This window comes from Danio rerio, chromosome 11 (assembly GCF_049306965.1).
Source record: "Danio rerio strain Tuebingen ecotype United States chromosome 11, GRCz12tu, whole genome shotgun sequence".
Classification (NCBI taxonomy): domain Eukaryota; kingdom Metazoa; phylum Chordata; class Actinopteri; order Cypriniformes; family Danionidae; genus Danio; species Danio rerio.
Genome location: NC_133186.1, coordinates 33,461,638 through 33,484,451, shown reverse-complemented (window position 1 = coordinate 33,484,451; position 22,814 = coordinate 33,461,638). Strand labels below are relative to the sequence as shown.

At 36.3% G+C, this 22,814-nt stretch overlaps 1 protein-coding gene across 16 annotated transcripts in view; it reads left to right on the top strand.

Moving 5' to 3' along the window:
• The window catches only part of nacc1b (nucleus accumbens associated 1, BEN and BTB (POZ) domain containing b), a 32,516-nt gene that overhangs the window by 5,339 nt on the left and 4,363 nt on the right, over positions 1–22,814 (top strand). For 4 of the 16 annotated variants that reach the window (XM_073916895.1, XM_073916893.1, XM_073916897.1 and 1 more), the window contains exons 2-7: positions 5,561–6,576; positions 9,099–9,384; positions 11,010–11,107; positions 11,234–11,537; positions 20,538–20,657; positions 20,815–20,921. In XM_073916895.1, the coding sequence (XP_073772996.1) occupies positions 5,586–6,576; positions 9,099–9,384; positions 11,010–11,107; positions 11,234–11,537; positions 20,538–20,657; positions 20,815–20,848 (1,833 nt within the window). In that variant the 5' untranslated portion in view covers positions 5,561–5,585 and the 3' untranslated portion in view covers positions 20,849–20,921. Of the gene's footprint in view, positions 1–5,560; positions 6,577–9,098; positions 9,385–11,009; positions 11,108–11,233; positions 13,273–13,509; positions 14,429–16,223; positions 16,326–19,030; positions 19,465–20,537; positions 20,658–20,814; positions 20,922–22,814 lie in introns of those variants that run through there. The other 12 variants (XM_001922112.9, XM_068224376.2, XM_068224375.2 and 9 more) reach the window with 6 other exon arrangements.

Genomic DNA, 22,814 nt, shown 5'->3' with positions numbered 1-22,814 from the left:
ACCTTTGTACAGAGGCACAAAGGAAGAAGTCGGAGTGAAATTACTCAGTAACCCTTACTAGGGGATTTCTGACTGTAAGGTACTTTCAGTGCTTTTTTATTTCTCAATAATAATAAGATGATGATGATGATCAACACACTTTTCCAGATTCTGAGTCAAAAGTGTTAAAAAGCCTTCAGCAAAGTTGAAGTCAAACTTATTAGCCTTTTAATTTTTTATTCTTTTTTTATATATATATTTCCCAAACGATGTTTAACAGAGCAAGGAAATTTTCACAGTATTTCCTATAATATTTTTTCTTCTGGAGAAAGTCTTGTTTGTTTTATTTCGACTAGATTAAAAGCAGTTTTTATTTTTTTAAAAACCATTTAAGGTCAAAATTATTAACCCCTTTTTGCTAACTTTTCTTTCGATAGTCTGCAGAACAAACTATCGTTATACAATTATTTGCCTAATTACCCTAACCTGCATAGTCAACCTAATTAACCTAGTTAAGCCTTTAAATGTCACTTTAAGCTGTATAGAAGTGTCTTGAAAATATCTAGTAAAATATTATTTACTGTCATCACGACAAATATAAAATAAATGAGTTATTAAAACTATTATGTTTAGAAATGTGTTGAAAAAAATCTGCTTTATGTTAAACAGAAATTCTGGGAAAAAATAAACAGGGCTGCTAATAATTCAGGGGGCTAATATTCCTGACTTCAACTGTATATTAGCAGAATAACTGAACACAAAGAAACAATATATGTCTGCATTAATGTAATAGCACTTATGTTGGAAAAGTGTTGGCCATTTAGTAGCCGACACACACACATAAATCAGTCTCATATAAACACTAGCTGACCCATTGCGCCCTAATTAATTATTAAAGAATATTCATTGAACCGCTTCCTGTGTATCATGTATTTATCGCAACACACGCTTAATGTAAATATATGCTTGAGCCTACATGTTAGCGAAACTGCAAAAATAAACCTCATTTTACCTAAAAACGGCACTACAGGGCAGTATGACGAGGACTGCTTATGTTCCTTTTCACACTAATGATATTTTTTGTGCACAACTCAAAATACCACAAAACCACTAGAGCGATATTTATTTGGAGAAAAAAAAATAATAATAAAAAAAAATATATATATATATGTATGTATGTATGTGTGTGTGTGTGTGTGTATGTATGTATGTATGTATGTATGTATGTATGTATGTATGTATGTATGTATGTATGTATATATATATATATATATATATATATATATATATATATATATATATATATATATATATATATATATATATATATATATATATATATACACAGACAGTTATTTGGCCCACTTATGATCGTTTTAATTGATCGTCAATAAAATTATGACCTAAATAATAGGAGTTATGGTTTTTCCTATAATTGAACAACCCTTGTAAGTAGGGCGATGTGGACCAATTTGGCATCGTACGATGTCTAATCTGAAACATTGCAATGGACGATGGCATCATCATTGTAGGTGTCAGTGAATTAATTAATTATGAAGAATTAATGAAATCATAACAAATTAATAATTTGTAGCCTACCACTTCAACTACCTGACACACATGGTCTTTGTTTTACCTATAACCAAATCATAAATAAATAAAGTTACACTCAAATTACTTTTTCCGCAGGACTCTGGCATAAATAGGCAGAGTGATCTGTGTTGTTATATTGGCATTGACAAACAACAGTATCTGAGGATTTCGCTTAAATTACAAGCGTGAAACCAAAGATTGAAGCAGTGCACTGACGCTGTGGCACGTTACCTGATACATTCAAAAGGCCGAAGAGTCGTTAAGCCATTTTAAAACTAAGACATATTAGTGTAAACAGGGCCTAAGTGTATATTTTTCACGAGCGGGTTACTGTTGCGACAGAGGTGGTGCAGAGGATCACAATGCCGGTTCAGGATCATGGTGTCTATCGGCCATCGGCGATTGACAATAGCATCGCCTATCAACCATCCCTACTTCCAAGTATCATATTTCAGATTCACAAAGTAGACATCGCCCTCTAGTGGATTTGTCATTTGAAATGTACAACGAAATGTACCCTCACATGAGTGTTTAAAAGTACTTTCTCCCTCTATACATGTATTTATTTTACTCCGGAAACATGGGTTCATAAAAGCAGAATAACTCAATTCTGAATAACTTGATATTGAGTAACTTAATTACTCCTTCACAGGCCTCTTTACATACATGGTCATGATGCTAAAATAACCTGATTACATCGCATTACACACTCTACTGCTGGCTCTTCATAGATGCAAGAGATATATGGAGATATATAGTATTGTTTACTTCAGTCGTTGGTTTTAAGAGCAAAGTATGAACGTTTTTATTCAGAGTGTCTGAATGCTCATAAAACAGCTGACTGTGGATTAAAAATGGTTTATGATCCACAGATAACCTTTGGATGACCCTAAGCATGTGCTTTAATCTTCAGTAATATTAAGAATGTGTATCCACATTTATTGCTTTTGTTCATTGTCTGGTGTCCTGTGGAGATTGCATCCATTTTTTGTTTCTATGTTATGGACTTGACAGTCATGGGATGTTGTTTGTGTGACTACACGCACTGACCTTGGAGTTGGAACAGAGAAGAGCTCTGTTTCTTAATAGTTTCATAAGAATAGATTATATACTGCAAGTATGTGATTCCTCTTTTCAATCTTTAGGGGTCACATAGATTGTGTATGAGAGCAATAGAACTTTTCATGTGAAAATGACATACCTAGAAATGATCTGTACTGTACTTGATTACTGGTTTATTCTGCAATGATGAATAAAAATGATCGAAAATGACATTCTATTATATTTAATATTACAATTTACAGATTTGTATTTTAAATAAAGTGTTCTTTTGAACTTTGTTCATCAAAAAATCCTAAAAGAAATGTTTCGCATTTAAAAAAAAAAACACTATTAGAACAAAAAACTAAGAGATATTGTTATCAAATTTTAAAATGCTTGTATTACACAAAGAAAGAATATTAGGAGGATTTGGCATTGCCTTAAAAATTAAATTGATAGTAAATAGGCACCATTATATGCGCCAAGGTGGCTCAGTGAGTCCAGTCCTACAGCAAGAAAGTCGCTGGTTCAAGTCCCGCCTAGGCTAGTTGGCATTTCTGTGTAATTTGCATGTTCTCCCCGTGTTCACGTGGGTTTCCTCTGGGTGCTTCGGTTTCCCCTACAGTCCAAAGACATGCGGTATAAGTAAATTGGATTAAGTAAATTGTCCGTAGTGTATGAGGGTTTCCTTGTACTGGGTTGCAGCTAGAAGGGCATCTGCTGTGTAAAACATATGCTGGGATTGGCGGTTTATTCCGCTGTGGTGACCTCGGATAAACTAGCGACTAAGCCAAAGGAAAATGAATGAATGAATTGAATGATAACGACCTTCTTATTTCACAATATTACTATTTTAAATATTTAAATACATCCAGCCTTTGTGAGCATAAGATGGATCCATCAAATACTTGCTAAACCTTTTTGCAGCTAATATTAAATAATTCAATAAATCAAGAAAATATACTCAATGTTCTGAAAATATAATTAGTGAGTTGTGCGAGTATTGTTTTTTTTTTTAAATATATATATATATATATATATATATATATATATATATATATATATATATATATATATATATATATATATATATATATATATATATATGTATATGTATATATATATATATATATATATATATATGTATATATATATATATATATATATATATATTTAGTGACGAGGTGGCTGAGTGGTTAAGGCGATAGACTGCTAATCCATTGTGCTCTGCACGCGGGAGTTCGAATTCCATCCTCGTCGCTCAGATGCTCTGGCGACGCAGTGGCGCAGTAAGTAGTGCTGTCGCCTCACAGCAAGAAGGTCGCTGCTTCGCAGGTTCGAACCTCGGCTCAGTTGGCGTTTCTGTGTGGAGTTTGCATGTTCTCCCTGCCTTCGTGTGGGTTTCCTTTGGGTGCTCCGGTTTCCCCGGCATGCGGTACAGGTGAATTGGGTAGGCTAAATTGTCCGTAGCGGATGAGAGTGTGTCTAAATTGTCCGTAGTGGATGAGAGTGTGTGTGAATGTGTGTGTGGATGTTTCCCAGAGATGGGTTGCTGCTGGAAGGGCATCCGCTGCGTAAAAACTTGCTGGATAAGTTGGCAGTTCATTCCAACCAGAATTTCATTCACCAAATTTTTGAAAATCATTATCCAAAAATAGGTCATGCTGCATCACCCAGTATTGTTAATACGCTAATACGCATTCGTTCGTTTTACCTTCCCGCCAGAATTATCCATGATCCATGGGATACTCTTTTAAAAGTGGAAACATTAACAACTCATATCGAAATATATATCGTTATGGCTCCACGAATTATCGAGATTGCATTTTTGCCATATTAACAAAGCAAGGTAAATTTCCCAGTATGTCTGATAATGTTTGTTCTTCTGGAGAAAATTTTACTTGCTTTATTTTGGCTAAAATAAAAGCAGTTATTACATTTTTAAAAGACATTTTAAGGTCAAAATGATTAGCCCCTTTAAGCTATATATATATTTTTTCTGATAGTCTACAGAACAAACCATCGTTATACAATAACTTGCCTAATTACCCTAACCTGCCTAGTTAACCTTATTAACCTAGTTAAGCCTTTAAATGTCACTTAAAGCTGTATAGAAGTGTCTTGAAAAATATCTAGTCAAATATTATTTACTGTCATCATGGCAAAGATAAAATAAATCAGTTTTTAGAAATGAGTTATTAACACTATTATGTCAAAAATGTTGAAAAAAATCTGCTCTCCGTTAAACAAAAATTGGGGAAAAAATAAACAAGGAGGCTAATATTTCAGGGGGCTAATCATTCAGGGGGGCTAATAACTCTGACTTCAACTGTAGATATTTTGTAGTTTTTTATCTCATGGATAATTCGAGCAGGCAAAACTTCCCGAAGGTGAAGAATGACCTAAAGCATTGTGTCCATTGAGAATTGGTGTGATTTTATTCAGCTTCTAAAAGAGTTTCATGTCAGTCATTTAAGTCTGGGACTAATTGATATATATTTTATTCTTAGAAATAAGCAGAAAATCATGCGCGAGAACAAGGAAATCTCTCCATCAAACAGAATTGGGGAAAAATAAACAGGGGGGGTAATAATTCAGGGGGGCTAATAATTCTGACTTCAACTGTATATACTTTGCAATGTATAAGCTGCTGTGAGTAATTCTCATTATCTCTTTACTCAGACTGGATTCTTTTTGTGAAGTGATTATGTTCTGCTGAGAATTAAAAGCAACTTTTTGCCTCACAAGTTATTAAACTTCTTTATGATATTAGAATTTTAATGAGAGGCATGTCTTTTGAATATCTTAAACACAGTTGGTGGGGAATGTGTTGAAATTATAATGACATGCTGTTGTTGTGGATGTCAGACAGTTTTACCCTCTGGACATTGGTATAATTCTACCATTACCATTGAGGTGAAGTGTTTTGTGTTTTCTGCTTCCACAGACTCTGTAGTGCTGGGCTTTACGATATGGCTCAGATGCTGCAGATGGCGATTCCCAACTTTGGCAACAATATCTTGGAGTGTCTTAATGAGCAGAGGCTTCAGGGACTGTACTGTGATGTGTCAGTTGTGGTGAAGGGACACACATTTAAAGCCCACCGGGCAGTGCTGGCTGCCAGCAGCTCCTATTTTCGAGATTTGTTCAACTCTGGAAGCAAGAGCTCTGTGGTGGAATTACCGCCAGCGGTCCAACCTCAGAGCTTCCAGCAGATCCTTTCCTTCTGCTACACCGGTCGACTTAGCATGAATTTAGGCGATCAGTTCCTCCTAATGTACACAGCGGGATTCCTGCAGATTCAGCAAATTATGGAAAAAGGTACAGAGTTCTTCCTAAAGGTCAGCTCGCCAAGTTGTGACTCGCAGGGTCTTCACACAGAAGATGCGCCACCTTCAGAACCCCAAAGTCCTGTTACCCAAACTGGGACTGGCTCTATAGGTATGGGTGGGTCAACAGCAGCTCGACCTGCATCCTGCCAAACACCACTTCCATTAGTGTCAAGAGTTAAGACGGAGCAGCTACCACAGGCCCCTCAGCCACTTCAAGAAGCATCATCATATTCGGTAGTTTGCACTCCAGTTGCTAAGCGCCTTTGGGAAGGAGGCAACCGTGAAGGAGGTGGAGGATCAGGAGGAAGTGGAGGTGGAGGTGTGAGAAAAGCAGCACGTTATTCGCAGGAAGTGGTACGAAGTGTGGGCGGGGCACAGCCTCAAAGCATCGCTTTATTGGGCGGAAGTGGCACAACTAATAGCAACAGCAACAACAATAATAACAACAACAGCAGTAGCACGCCGGAAGGCACCAGCCCAGGAACTCCCAGCATGTACACCAGTGACTCGCCAATCTCTTACCATGATGATGATGAAGAGGAGGAAATCCCGGATGAAACGACAGAAGAACAGTACAGACAGATCTGTAATATGTACACTATGTACAGCATGCTGAATGTAGGGGCAACTGGTAAGGAAACATGAAATACAATTTCATTTAGGGCTGGGCTGATAAACTATTATATTGAATCACAATAAAATTGATGTCAATAACAGTAGTTATGTTTCCATCCACCTATTTCTATGCGCATTTGGGATGTGCACAAAAAAACGGTTGTTGGAAACGGCAAGATGCGCAAAAGATTTGAAAATGCACATAAATAACGTGTGCATAACTGAGTTGAAAAAACCTTTTTTTTTTTTTTGATAGGAAATGATGCACGTAAACTACGATGGAAACACCATTATCAAACAAATTCCAGTATGCGCATTAAAAAAAAAAAGTCATGTGATTTTTTTTTATAAGAGATCATGTGATAATACAATTATGTGCAAATGGACAAACCAGCAGGCTGAGCACATTGTAAAACATCTGAAATGTTGCTTTGGTCATTCTAAAATGCCTTAATTGTTTTAGTATAAGTGTTATATTATTAATTGCCAGCACGCGCTCACTGCGTGTCAAAATTGCCTTCTGAAGTCATTTATTAAATAAAGAAAAGACACAGCTTCTCCTTCTGCAGCAAATTCAGTTTTTTTTACTGTTGATATTTGGAGCCAGTTAATCAGGAAGGGATGATTTTGTTCTTTTTGACTCGTTGGATAGAAACGCTACTTTATTTACACGTCTTTTGTGCAATTTTCCAGTTTTGCGCATAAAGTTAATTCGTATTTTTTGACGGAAACACAGCTAATGATAAGCTTTGAACATTTCTACTCTATATTGATCTAAGAGCCAATCACACAACGGAAATGTTCAACAACAGGAATCTAGAAGAGTGTTGATATTAGAGAAACACAGAATTGTATCGCCTAAAATAATCAGCCACCGAAAATAGATTATACTATATAATGGACCCTCTAATTTTTGTGGCTTCAGTCGTTGTTGGAATACTCTTAAATCTGGAAGAATTATCGCATTTTTGCCATATCGCCCAGCCCTAATTTAATTTAATTGATTTTTATTTATGAAATGTAATTTCTGAGTGCTGTACTTGTATTGGTGATAGTAGACTTTAGTATCAAGTGAAATTGCTGTAGAGAAATTGGGCCAATACTGAGGAACTCCATCAGTAGGATCATTGTAAAGTAATCATAGAGACCTCAAAGAAAATACCGCATTTGCAGATTGTAGGTTTGATCTTTTTAAATGTATATTTGTGGCTTTTAACAAAATTAAATAAATGAGATATGCACTAAGAAGGATATCCTCACTGACAGGTCCAGAATTTGTCCCATTTATGAGCTCAATTGTCCTGTTTTGACTGCTATGCAATCATAAATAGTAAAATTAACCCATCGAAAAAGACTTGTGTTGTGTTGTGACAAATGTTTTTCATCCAACATTCAGTTGTGCAAGAAAGCACACAATCTGACGTAAGAGAAGTCATCTTTTACTACTGTATTGTTTTTAATTATAGAAAACATTTGACAAGTAACGTTTATTCTTAGTCGGACCTTACCTTCTTGAACATGACTAGTAAAAAAAGTGTGAAGCACTAAAAGCGGACAATATTAAAATTAATTTGAATACTATTTCGGCTATTGTTAACCATGAACTTTCAAATGTGCCTTTTAAAAGAGAGGCTAGAAACATTGTGAAGCTCTTGATTATTATTATTAATGATAATATTATTATTATTTTAATTTTGTATTATTCAAATGGCTAAATTCTGGCTAAGGAAAGTTGTGCTGGCCAGTTTGTTATTTGCCTAATAAATTACAATTGGCTACAGTTTTTAATTTACATTTTTTTAAACAAAATTATTATTATTTATATTTCAAAAATAAAAATGTCATATTTCTTTTTTCTAAATATTTATGAAATATTTGCACAAAAAAAATTGGCTTATGATGACCATCCGGCAAGCTAATTTAGCTAAAAATAGTGCTTGAAATGTCACCTAAATTTAGTATGTAGTGAATTTGTAGGAAATTATATCTTAAATCTTATATCTTAAATCTACTGAAATATTGTGTTGTAGGGCTTAAATCTTTTTTTTAACAGGTCATAGTTTTTCTTCGTTCATGTATAGCTACCTAAAACACTCATACAATCACCAACAATCCCAATCTCAATAAAACTTTACTTAAAAATGGCATTTACTATGGTAAACATTATGATGTTTAAATTTCTTCTTACAATAGCATTTTTTAAAAAGTTCTCCCTTTATTTACTGCTGAGGATACTGACCTGACCTATATATATTATTATTAAATTATTATTAATGTATTATTAAATGTATTTTTTGATAGGGCAAGTGACAATCTTTTCCAACTGGGATATTCAAAAAATAAATCCTTAACATTTAGCCTTGAAGAAGTCTAAAATTTCCTTCATAATGGTCCTAAAGGTCTTAAATTAAACTTGGTGAAACCTGCAGAAACCTTGAAGAATCAGGCCTGAACAACTTTATCCGTAGGATTGTTGTAATCATAGAGTTAATAATAATAATTTTTTAATAAATCTTGACATTTGTGTTATTGATTCAGCTAACGAACGAGTGGAATCACTTCCAGACCACCTCACCGTTGAATCAAGAGGAAGAGGAGTTCGAGTGAGGCAAGATCTGGCTTCTCTTCCCACTGAGCTCATTGCACAGATCGGAAACCGCTGTCATCCTAAACTGTATGAAGAAGGTGACCCTGCTGAGAAACTGGAGCTAGTAACAGGCACCAGTGTTTTTATTTCACGTGCTCAGCTGATGAACTGCCACGTTAGTGCGGGCACACGCCACAAAGTGTTGCTCCGGCGGCTCCTGGCTGCCTTTTTTGACCGGTGAGTCAAGTTTTTCACATTTATACTCCAAGAAAAGAATGGAAAGCTGCAATTACTATTTAAAGGAAATTGTCAGTTAGAAAAAAAACAATGTTTTCTTAATTGGAAATATGAGTTTGGCCTTTTCCATGCAATGAAAGGTAATGGACACACAGGTTCGGAATGACATAAGTGTGAATAAAAGGTGCCAAAACTTGAACTGGTCCTTAGGTAGGAAATAAAAATGGATGTTTTCTCAACCCTGTGATATTCCAAACCTGTAAGACTTTTGCTTATTTAAAAAGTTGAAAGTTTATTGACCAAAATTTTTAACCATTTTAAACACATGTGATTTGAAATAGATTTAAAATATTGATTTTTGGTTTAATTTAAATATCAGCACTGACTTGTGAACGGTAAACAGTGGCTGAAGTAGGCCTGCAGCATATTGGAAAAATCTGACATGTTTTTCTGTGATAAATATTGACAATTTCATGAGATGATAAGACGTATATAAACAATTTCACCAGATGACCTAAAAACTGCTATCTAGAAAGAATTTATTGAAGTGAATCATTCATAAAAACGTCAAAAAACGAACTCAAAGCAAAGCTAAAAGTAAAATAAACAGTGTTTTAGGGTTTTCGGAGCAGTCAAATAGTATTCAGGTTCAGAATTGATATAATTAAAAGTAAAATAACATGCAAACATCTTTTCTGTTTGAATAATTCAATAGAATTATTCTTTATTAAAGTTACGAATGGTAAATTGAATACTTTGAACGCTGTCAGGCCTTAAAAACACATGTAAACTAAAAACATTTCCTTCAATATAGTTAAACTCTCCAATAACTACACAATTCTCATGTGTCTGTTTCTCCGGGTCAACCGGAATCATAACTTAACATTGCAGATCTTGCGATGTGACTATTGCGAATGTGCACATTGTAGGGTTGTCACGATACTGAAATTCGATACCAATTGGTACTAAAAATTTTTAAAACGTCCATTTCCTGCGAACATTTAAGTGCTGTTGAGCACGTTCTTAAACAGCACTGATTTGCCATTGTGTTCACGTGCTCAACAGAAATTACTGTGATTGGCCGTGAAGGTCACAGAACTCACCTCTGTTTACTGAGTGTAACCACAGATACAGGGACACTGGAGCGTTTCAAAGTCACGTCGATCAGCTGGTTTGTCTATAAGCTGAAATATGAGCGATCCGCTGAGGATTCGCAGCTTTAAAATGCTCAAGTGTACCTGTATCTGTGGTTACATGCAATAAACAGCAGTGAGTCCAGTAAACTGATGACCTTCACGGCCAGCACGTGAACACAATGGCAAATCAGCACTGTTTAAGAACATGCTCAACATCTCTTAAGTATTCGGGAAATAGACGTTTTTAAAATTTCAATACCGATTGGTATCGAATTCCAGTATCTTGACAACACTAGCACATTGCGATATTGATGCTGAAACGATATATTGTGCAGCTCTAGGGTGAACTATAGTTTGAAACATAAGAACAAACCTCATTTGGTTTTTGCATGTTCAAATGAACCTCATTAAACTTATGCATCAATCAAGCATGCAAATATTAATGTATTATGTATATATTGCTCTAAAAGTTCTTTATTTGTCCTGTAGAAGCACTCTTGCAAACAGCTGTGGTACAGGCATTCGTTCCTCCACCAACGACCCAAATCGCAAGCCCCTCGACAGTCGGGTTCTTCACGCTGTTAAGTGTAAGTTACCAATATTGATACATTAATTAATGCACTGATTTGTTGACCATGTTTAAGCATCTTTCTTAATAGCTTTGAGTAAACGGAACACAGTGAACCAACGTCTTCGTTGTTCTCAAATTCCAGTTTACTGCCAGAACTTTGCTCCCAGTTTCAAAGAGAGCGAAATGAACGCAATCGCTGCAGACATGTGCACGAACGCACGGCGCGTGGTCCGCAAGAGCTGGATTCCCAAACTAAAGCTTCTAATGGCAGAAAGCGACGCTTACGCCAACTTCCTTTCAGACGCCGCCAAACTGGAGTCTGACGGCTTGGGAGTGGAGAATGCTTTTGAAACGGGATCCCTGGAAGGTGGTCCAGCCTCTGAATCAGGCCAGTCATCTGCAGATGCCCTGCACGGCGTTAGCGGGGATGGTAGCAGCTTGTTTTAGTGAGTAACACTAACCATGGTTCAGCTATTCTTTCCCTTCTCCACTCCTCCAATGCATCCCAGTCTCACTTTGGCCGTTGTTATCAGGGAATCGCCATGTGTATCTTTAAGAAGACCGTTATTGAGTTTGATTTCCAAAAAGCTGGTAGTTTTTATGTTTTGATTGTACCTTGAAGGCTCTCCTCTTCATACTGCAGAAATACATTCCTGAAGAGAAGGGACCTATGGGAACATTTAAGGGTGAACCCAAGGGGAAATGGTGTCTGGAAGCGTCTATTCAGTGTACAAACACTGTCATGATTCTGAATGTATCTTTTTATGGAGAATGCAGAGAGTGAATATTGCTGGACGTCAGATTGTATTCATCTGTTAATATTTAATAGCTGTGTATTTGCTTCCTGGACTCCATTTCCTCTTTTAAACACCCTTTAATGTTTTGTTTTTCTGTTTTTATTTGTAATTTTTGGCCAAACTGTTCCTTCATTTGTCTTGCCAAGTATCCCGAGAGAGGAAGTTTGTATTGATTGTTCTGAATTTGTATGAGGCAGATGAATCTGTTTTGGTATATCTGAAACTACTGTTGTGTTTTGATAGAGAGAGACTGAAGATTCTCGCCCTTTGAATCAATGAATTCGAAATAGCTATCCATGTGTTTTTGCGTTAGCGAAATCCAAGATTATTTCAGCCTTTTTATTTTGGTATATTACCAAAGCTTAAAATTGGTTTTGTTAAATCAAATCTGGAAGTTTTTAATGTCAAAGCGAATCCCAAAAGCTTTAACAATAGTCTTTATTTCCTTAGTAGTTTTGTATAGATGACGCAGGACTGGCATTGCGCTGTATAAATGTGTGTATGGCGACTGCAGATGGTAGTTTTGATGCAGCTGACTGCTTCATGCACCTTTGGCAGGAGTGTGGTGCATGATGCTGCATTCTGACATGCTACGCCTCAGCGCCTTTGACAGAGATGCACTAAATGCTCTGATGAAGTGGGCCGAGTGCAGTATTAGAGATTGGCACTGAACAGGCATCGGTGTCACAGCTATTGTGGTTCTAAACCACTAAAACCACTCTGAGAGTGGAAGCTGTTTTATAGGCTTTTTTAAAAGTTTTTTTTTTTTTTTTAGTTTTTAAGTATGTCAAAAGGAGAAGTTCTTGAAGTCTCTAAATAAAGAGATGTTTTAACCCCAGACTTCAAGAAAGCATGTTGTTGCACCCCTGAAATATTTGGGGATGCGTTAAAATTTGATTCCCAAAGTATGACCTGTCTCTTCAGGTGTTTTAAGCACACTTATATTTTGTTTGAATATTTGATCATGGCTGAAGAATGGCATAATATACAAAATTGTTAGAACCTAAATGCTCAATTATTAGCACAAAAGTGGGTTGTAAGAGTTAACGTTTTATGTTTTTTACTTTAAAGTAGTAGTTCACCCCAAAAACACCCAAGTTCAGTTGGAGTTTCATTTTACAGTTACTCATGCAAATATTTTCATGCTGAGAAACTACTTTGAAGCTACTTTGCATGCACAAAAAATCTAAAGTGTAGAAGCTAAGAATATTGGTATCCAAACAGTTTTCTTAACACCTGCAACGTTTACATGTACATCAGTAATCAAATTGTTTGCCTTACTCTGAATGAGACAATAATATGATTAAGTTGTTGACATGAGATGCTTGTTGAATGTTCTTTTCATGATCCAGTTTTACATGTTACAGCACATAATTTACTTAACATCACCACACCATCCACATTTCTTCCAGAGTTTCTAGTAATTTCGGTTGTGTAGTTAACAAAAGCTCGGCAGCAGAACCACGCCTCACTTTGTCTCCTTAAATAAGTTTTTAGGGAGTAGGTGATTGGTTAAGGCAGACCAGCTCTCTAGCACTGTTCTTCTCGTTCTTTGGAACCCACCCTCCCTCTATTTCCTCGCTTCCCACTGACAATCCTATAACTGTCTCCTCCCTCCCAGGTTGAATCAGGGTTGTCCAATCACTCTACCAAAGTATTACAGAGACTGTACCCCCACGTCTCTGGGCATCATCGTAGGACACCCAACTGACCTACTTGCCTGTTCACGGTTTATCCTCTTCAGGGTTCATACACATTTTTACTCCAAAAATTCCATGATTTTCCAAGACTTAAGTAAATTTTTATTACCCAATGTTTCATGTAACGTCTACGTGTACATAGTAAATCATAAGAAAAACAATCCACGTTTACATTTATTATAGCATATCATAAAACATGCAACAACCTCTTTAGTTCAAACATATTTTTATATCTATGTAAAATAGATGATGCTTGCACAGCATTAATTATGTGAGAGCATGTTTTTGGCCAAGTAAAGACGTAAAAACAACTAACCTCCAATCCAGAATACAGATATTTGTCAGACTAATTTTACATAATGTTAATAGTTTGTTAAACTAATAATAGTAGATAAAACTATTCTCTTATAAAGCAGCGATCACACTTTATTTTTCACTCCTTGGACTTCCGTTTATAGGCATGCAAATGCGTCAAACCAGAAACACAAGCAAGTGCAACAAGTTTCGCATTTCACTGCATTCGAAAGTTCAAGCTTGGTAAATTCTTACCTGCGAAATCACATCAGTTAATTGCGTGAGATCACAAGAAAAGGTTATTTAAAATAAGAATATTAAAATATGACCTCAGCGGAAGTTGCTTTGGACATAAATGTCGGCTAAATGTAAATGTAATTTTCATTTTTCATGACTTTTCCAAAACCTTGTGGGTTTTTTTGTTTCTGCAAAACTTTACTAGGCCTGGAAAATGTCATACCAGCCTCTTACTTCCCTTCCCCTTCATCCCACTGTTTCTTTATCCATTCTTTATCTATTCATCCCTACAATAAAGTCTAGCTCAAAGTGTGGCTTGGTCCATGCTGGTGAACTGCAATTTGCCACTTTCACTAACAATCAAGAACATTTCATGCATGCCCCCTTGACAAACAAGATATTGGATGCGAGGAACTGTTGGAAGAGTGTTGTTTTAATGGAATTTAATACAGCATGCCTTATGGCCAAAAAATCTCCACATTTCATGATGAAGGTATCTGTTTTTCCTCACTGACTGGGTAGGTGCAAAGAATAGTGTCAAAGAGATGTGCTTGTACAGACTATCCTGTCGCAAAATGCGGCGAAGATCCTACATGACGGTAACAGTTTGATTGCAGTGTTTACATGTCTATACTGCACTTTAATAATGCGACTAAAATAGGCATATAGGCATGGTAGATTCTTCATCAGAGTATTGTCTTAATCAAATTAAAATAGGATTATTGGTGTTCATGTAAACTTAGCCATTGGCTTTCCATCGCACGGACAAAAATATTACTTAAAATATCTAATATATAATGACAATTATTCAAATTTAATTCTTGGAAAATTATTCCTTTTAAATTCCTTATGTTATACAGTCTCTTCAGGATTTTGCAGGGACTATTTTTAATATATGCAGCCTACAATCACTGATTTTCTCACAACTTTCCTCAAATGTTGCCATTATAAGCTGCAATTCATGGGTTTTGCTGTAAAAAATACACAATTTTATTTATATATTTGACCTCAAGATATATTGGGGTCACAAAATCCTGGAGAGACTGGTTATTAGTGCTTGTATGATAAACATTTTTATATTTCTGAATACAAAGTGCAACCAACAAATGTTCTTTTTTCGCAGTGTCTAGTTTACCACCACAGCTTCCCCCCCTAGTTTTAAAGACTGCAAAATAAACATGACCATTGTAGATATTTGCACTGATGCACAATATGCAAGTGCTAGACTTCGAAACTGAATATCTAATAGCAGAAAGCCCACAAAACTTATATTTCTAAACTTCGAATTTTGAGTGAATTATCCCAAAGTTACTTTTGAAAAATGGCAGCCGAAGTCTGTCAATAGACTGCACTGGGCCAGACATGAGCTGTTTTTACCTCTTAGCCACGTGGTACGATCCTGAGAGACTGCACCAAGTCTTAATCACAGTACGATGGGATGAGAATGAGATATTTGCACAGAAAATCTGAACCAGACTGTTCGGCACTGCCTTAAAGAGTGAAAGTTGGTGCTCGGGTGTCTGTGGCAGACAGAAATGGTGGGAAGGCAGTGCACAGAAAATGCCTGGATGAGTCTGTATGTATGCATGCATGCGTGCTACTTTTGAGCCTCTTTTTCATTTCCATTTTTGGAGACTTGTATGCTAATGTCTGTGCATTCATGCGAGGAGGCTGACAGGAAAGCGAGAGCGTGCGCCAAAGGCATGCTTTTAATGTGTGTGCATTTGTTTATGCGAACGTGCTCTAATGTGTGCGAGTCTGGCTTTTGTGTGCCAAATGCATGTCTGATAGAGAGTGTGTGTGGGTGGTGTTGGTGTGTGTGTGTGTGTGTGTGTGTGTGTGTGTGTGTGGAGTATGTGTGGGTTAACGGGTGGGTGGGTGTTTGGTATGTGTGTATGCAGAGATCAGAGAGCTGTGTTTGTTTTCGTCTGACTCAGAGAGAGAGAGAGACGTACAGTGCAGACGCAAGCAGAGAGGGGAGGGAATGTATTGCTGAGGAGATGGATATGCACACACTCACACACACACACACACACGCACACACGCACACACGCACACACGCACACACGCACACACGCACACACACACACACACACACACACACACACACACACACACACACGTTTAAACACACAACTGGTGCAGTCAGCCATTTCCCAAATGGAGGCATCAAATTGTACGCTTTGATTAAACAAATATTCATCTCGCACTGACTCCTAGTCTGGTTTGGCTCAATTAGTTTTGTTTCTTCACTGTGGTATTACCATGAAATTAAAATGAAAGAGTTCACGCAATGATTATTATTTCCTGTTATTTTGCTCACCCTGGGAACATCAATTCAGTCACGCTTTTTTCTATAGCGCTTTATACGATGTAGATTTTACGAATTAAGAAGTCATGACATTGCAGTTTGTGGGACATGTTCAGCATACCAGGCAGGTTAATGAGGAGTGGTAGTAGAACACTTATTAAGGTTAAAATGCAGGATATACAGATTAATATGCAAGGTTACTGTTAAAGCTTATGTGAAATTAAATAATTTTTAAATATTTTAGTTTTAAGGACAACTATTAGCTAGTGTGCTCCAAAAAAAGTGACAAAATTTGTGTTTAGAAGATCTAAATCAAATATAAACATGTAAAGCTTGTAGTTTGTCACTTCCGCTTAAATCGATCAAAGATTTTTTCCCCTCATCACCTCATACTACATTTTCTCATCAAATTGTGACCAATCAAATGCTCTCTAGTATCTGACATGCCCCCTTTAAGATGCTTTTTGGCTGTTTTTCAATATGGTCATCATCAACTGCAAAAGGTCAGTTCCAAAACTCAAGATCGCAAGAACGGAGAATGTTGGAAGTTCCTGTGTTCTTGATATCGAGGATGCGTCAATGCATACTTGAGAGCAAAACTTGCTTGAGAAATCAAAGAAGTCATTGCGGCTGAATTAAAGAGGTGTGAAGCGTAGCGTTTTAAATAGATTTATTATTAAAGTTTAGAGATATAACTTATTTATCTCAGGAGTTTCCCTAAATGAAACATTCAGAGTAAACATTACCATGAAAATCTTACTAAAGGCTTAACCGCCTTAAGGGTGTTTATTTGCTGAAATTCATGTTAAAATCTGTTTTATGTGTATTGTTCACTGTACATTTGTAAAGTTTTTGTGCATTTTATATATTTTGAAAAGGGGAAAACAATAAATGAATAAATGCTGTAATGTTTAAATAATTTTCCTATTTTAAATACGTAACCATCAGGAAGAACGCAGCATTTCATTTCTCACAGGATGCGTTTCTGTTTTCGCGATCTCCAGAGTTAGTTCTTCCAGGGTGATCTGGCAAGACTGCTCTCCACATGAACGCAAGTTCAATCTCTGCGTTCTTGCAATTGAGAAACAGCCATCATTTGATTGGCTTGAGCTCAACCACTCTCACTGGCAGAGCTGTAATAAAACATAATGCTATTGGCTAAGGCTTTAAAAGGGAAGGAGCTATGTCCCACCCTATCTCATGTTTTTTTTTCAGTTAAAATTACGTTAATGTTTAATTTAATAAAAAATGCATATTTCAAAGCACTTCACGGGACCATTATGGGTGATCCACGGAAGTGCAGCTCCACCAAAATGGAGGAACATTCAAGATTTATTTTTTTTTCATCAGTAAAAAATTAAAGCTGAAACTGTGGCCCTTTTAGATTTTAAAAAACGCAAGTAAACTACTCTCGCACCAAAAAATAAAAAATAAAATAACATATTACATGTATTGACCTTATTCTTTAATGCAGAAGTGCACTCGTTTTTGCGATTGTTTTAGAATTTTTGATTCAGTTGCCTATGGGAGAAATGATTAGGAATAATAATCTGCAGAAAACGGTTAAACTATTTGCTCTACAAACAAGTTTGCATGATTATACAGACACAGCAGAATCATATAATAAGAAATATCAATTTGCAACAAGTAGCATAACAAGCGGTATTTAACGTCTAAAAATATATGGAAGTGAATAAGACCGGAAGTCTTGAGCCAAAAAGATACACAGAGAATAAGGTGAATACAAGCAAAATCAAATTATATTGGTGTCCCCCTTATGATATACTGAGGCCTTACTACATTACCAAGGATGACAGTTTCAGCTATAAACGTCTTTAATGTGCTACTGAAGAAACAGTCACCTCGTAAAAATTAGTCAGATTGTAAAATGTAAATTCTCAGTTAATTTAAATTTTGGGTGAACTAACCCTTTATTTCACATTTCTATTTAATGTAAAAATAATGAAGATACACTTGAATCACAAATGGCAGATTTTCTGTATAATCAGATCAAAATAATTCAAATTTACTGAAATTATTCAGCTCTCCTTGAAACGACTACATATGGAATTTACAAAGGGCTTTATTAATGCGCATACATAAAATTTACATCTAATTTGCATATGGAATTTGTCATCCAGATGTTACTGCGTTTTAAAGGTGGTGTGAAATTCACACAGTTTTGCATTTAAATGTATTTGTGTTTATACAGCATTTAATATTAAGTTCCCTCATCTTCTTGTCAATGGTTTCTCAGTGCATTGTATTAAAAATTTAGAATACAAAACAGAAAAATGGGGACACTGATATTTTGTATGTATACATGTAATATGTTTTTTTTTTTTTTTTTTTTGGTGCCGGAGTAGTTTACTTCATTCGTTCATTCATTGATTGTCTTTTTCGGCTTAGTCCCTTTATTAATCTGGGGTCACCACAGCAGAATGAACCGCCAACTTATCCAGCATATGTTTCACAAAGCAGATGCCCTTCCAGCTGCAAACCATCACTTTGAAAAATCCATACACACTCATTCACACACATACACTACAAACAATTTAGCCTACCCAATTCCCCTATACCGCATGTCTTTGGACTTGTAGGGGAAACCGGAACAGCTGAAGGAAACCCACGCGATCACGTAGAGAACATGCAAACTCCACACAGAAACGCCAACTGACCAAGCTGAGGCTCTAACCAGTGACCTTCTTGCTGTGAGGTGAACATGCTACCCACTGCACCACCATGCAGCCTCTAAGGGCCACATTTTCAGCTTTAATTTTCTACTGAGAAAATGTATTATTTAAAATTAAATAAATCAAAATCTCCTACATCTTGAATGATCCTCCATTTTGATGGAGCTGCACTTCAGTGGATCAACCTTAAATGTCCCGTGTAGTGCTTTGAAATGTGCATTTTTTATTCAATGTTTGAAGTAATCTTACCTGAAAAAACATGGGAGACGGTGGGACATTGTGTAGCTCCTCCCTGTTTAAAACATTAGCCAAAAATAAATAAATGAATCTCGGAATACAGTAATATGCTTCTTTAATGAGCATTGTTCAATCATTAGCCAATGCTAATTTCTAAGAAGTAATTCTCATCCTTTTTTTATGATCGACTGACAGTTTCCATTCACGCCTGGCTCCAATTTGATGTAAAGTAGCAGTTTTTAATGATTCAATCATATTTTCTGTTGTTTAAATACTTTAATTCAGAACAATCATGCAGAGTTTTGTGATGGAATTAGCACGTTGCTACAAGCTAGCAGAATTCATTTTCCTTCGGCTTAGTCCCTTTATTCATCAGTGGTTGCCACAGCAGAATGAACCACCAACTTATCCAGGATCTGTTTTACATGGCGGATGCCCTTTCAGCTGCAACCCAGTACTGGGAAACACCCATACACACATTATGTGCCACTATGGCCAATTTAGTTTATTCAATTCACCTATACCGCATGTCTTTGGACTGTGGGGGAAACCGGAGCACTCGGAGGAAACCCACACCAACATGGGGAGAACATGCAAACTCCACACAGAAATGCCAACTGACCCAGCTGGGACTTGAACCAGCGACCTCCTTGCTGTAAGGCGACAGTGCTAACCACTGAGCCACCGTATCGCCAGCTAGCAGAGTCAGAATTACAATTGAAAATACATATAAAATACAAACAATCCATACATAATCTTAAAGTGAGCATAAAATTGCAACGCTAACCTAATTATACTAGCGTGTGTGTGTGTGTGTGTGTGTGTGTTGCACAAGTTACATTCCACTTTTCAAAAAACAGACAAGTGTGAAATCTAGTTTTACAGTGAGTGCAGAATTATAGCTTTGAGCTGGACTGTTTTTCCGAGCACCTTTTGAAAGACAGCGAGGATAATATATAACCGCAGACAGCATTTCATTCTTCATCTCTGTTGGAATGAACATATATGGAGCTCAATTCTCTGTATACAGCTAGATAAGACTTTTTCTGTACCGTAATTTTGGAATCACAGGATGGGAGTATGTTTTTTTTAGGAAGCAGCCAGCATGCATGTAGATGAGGGATAGATTTGTGGTGTTTTTAAGCTCATGAATCATTTCTTAACATGTTCTGCTCAGCGGCGCATTGGAGAAATTGGGAACACAGTGTGCGCTGATCTCTGAACCCGACGAACTGGAGTGGAATCACACTGGGTTCATGCTCATTTGCACAAGGTCCTTCAAGTCGCCAATTAAATTGCAAGTATTTTAAATCTGTTTCACTGAAGAGTCCTGAACTGAATAAATAAGGTTAGGCTTCGGATTGAGGCATATAAATAAAAGAACGAGGAATAAATTGCAGGACGAACTACGTATGTGTTTTTATTAACTAAGATTTTTTTTTCTTCTAATCTAGAATAGTGCTTGGCTATGGAAGCTTGTTTCTGTAACAGGAAGAAAATATATAATGAAGGAAGTTGTGAGTCTTTCACCAATTGGAGGAAAGAAAACTGAATTACAAAGGTATTAGCACAAAAATGCTCGACAACATCAGAATATTGACTTTAATTCTCAAAATTAATTATCGAGAATCGCCTTTCTCCTAGGCTGGTTTATACTTCTGCGTCGAGTGATCGCCATGACCCACTGCGCCTGCCTTGCAGGTAGTCGTGCAATTATACTTCTTTGTGCTGTTTGTGTTGCTCTGAAATAACACTTCCGAAACGCTAGCTGACAGTAGATTTTTATGTTCCTCTGTGACGAGTTTCTTTGCTGGTGTAATGTTTTTTTTCTGAACGCTACCTTAATGTACAAGTAGTTAAAAACACGCTCATTCATGCATCAAATTTTATCATAAGGTAAACACAAAACAAAAGTTTTTTCCTGGAGCTCCTTCATGGGACTCAACACTTGTAAACACCCAGGCTGCGCACGAAATCGCATACTTCCATATTATATAGTATGTAAAATACGTATGCGAGCTGAGTAGTATGTCCAACTTCATAGAATTCGAAAAACAGTTCGCAAGTACCCTGATAACCTACTACTTCTGGCGAGATTCTGAAGTGCGCATTCTATGGCCGCCACGCTCTCCAATGATGCCCCACTACAGAATTCATAAATGGAAGTGAAGCGACACAACTCACGTGGGTAGGTCACGTGATCATGACAAAATGGCGGATCTAGTATGTCAGAGTTCCATTCATACTGCTCACATTTATAGTGTATAGAACATGCTTTTAAACGCCTGAGTAGTATGTTTAAACTCAAATGCAGTACCTACTGAGTAGTAGGTGGTTTCAGATGCAGCCTTGCTCCATCAGGCTTTACGGCTCTCAACACCACCCATGATCGTCAGCGCTACCAAAACGACCAACATATTGTATTTATGAACTCAAAACTGACACTTTTTCAACTTTGCAAATTCATAGGTTTTTTTAAGAGTTTTTTTAAGAGTTTTTTTTTAAAGATTTTAAACTAAATTTAAATTCGCAAAAATGAAATTTTAATTATTTGTTTATTTTTAAGAGTTTTTTTAAGATTTTAAACAAAAGTTAAATTTGCAAAAACGAAATTTTGATTATTATTTGTTTGTTTGTTTTCAAAATTGATTGATTTTTTTTTATAAGTAAAAAAACCTTCGCGCGGTTGCATAGCCCTTGCCGTGACTGACACACACTTTGAAAATTTAAACTTAAATTTAAGTTAAATTTAAATTTAAACCACTAAAATAATTTAACTACACGTCGCAACGACGCGTTTCGCAAACTCTGTGATTGGTTGGTTTGGTATTGGTGACGAGTGTGGGCGGTGCTGAAAGCCACAAGCCCGATTAAGTGATTGTTTACAAGTGTGGAGTCCCGTGAATAGCTCCAGATAGAAATGTTTTGTTTTGTGTTTACCTTATAATTAAAGTTGTTGCACACCCACCAGTTACTGCCTATGAATGAGTGAGTTTGAGCTACTAGCATTCAGAAAAAACAAAACACAGAAGAAACTCATCACAGAGGAACAAAAAACCTACTGCCAACTAGCGTTTCGGAAGTGCTATTGCAGAGCAACACAAACAGCACACAGATGCATCACTGCTCACAGGGCAGATGCCATGGGTCATGCCGATCACTTGACACACAAGTATAAACCAGCCTTAAGGCTTTTCTTTAGTTTTGACAATTTTTTAAAGTTTAAAAATGAAGTTTTTATTTTTTTAGTCTTTATAGAAACAGTCAAAATAAAGGAAAAGCATTAAAGTTTCGACCTAATACAATCAAAAATAATAATAATAAATGTGAAAGCCTTTGCAAAGTTGTCGCAAGTACAGAAAAAAATTAATTTAATATTTGTTTTTGTTAATAGAATTTACATTTTTTTTTTTTTTTTGTGCAATTTTGACAATTTTCTTAATTCCACATTTAA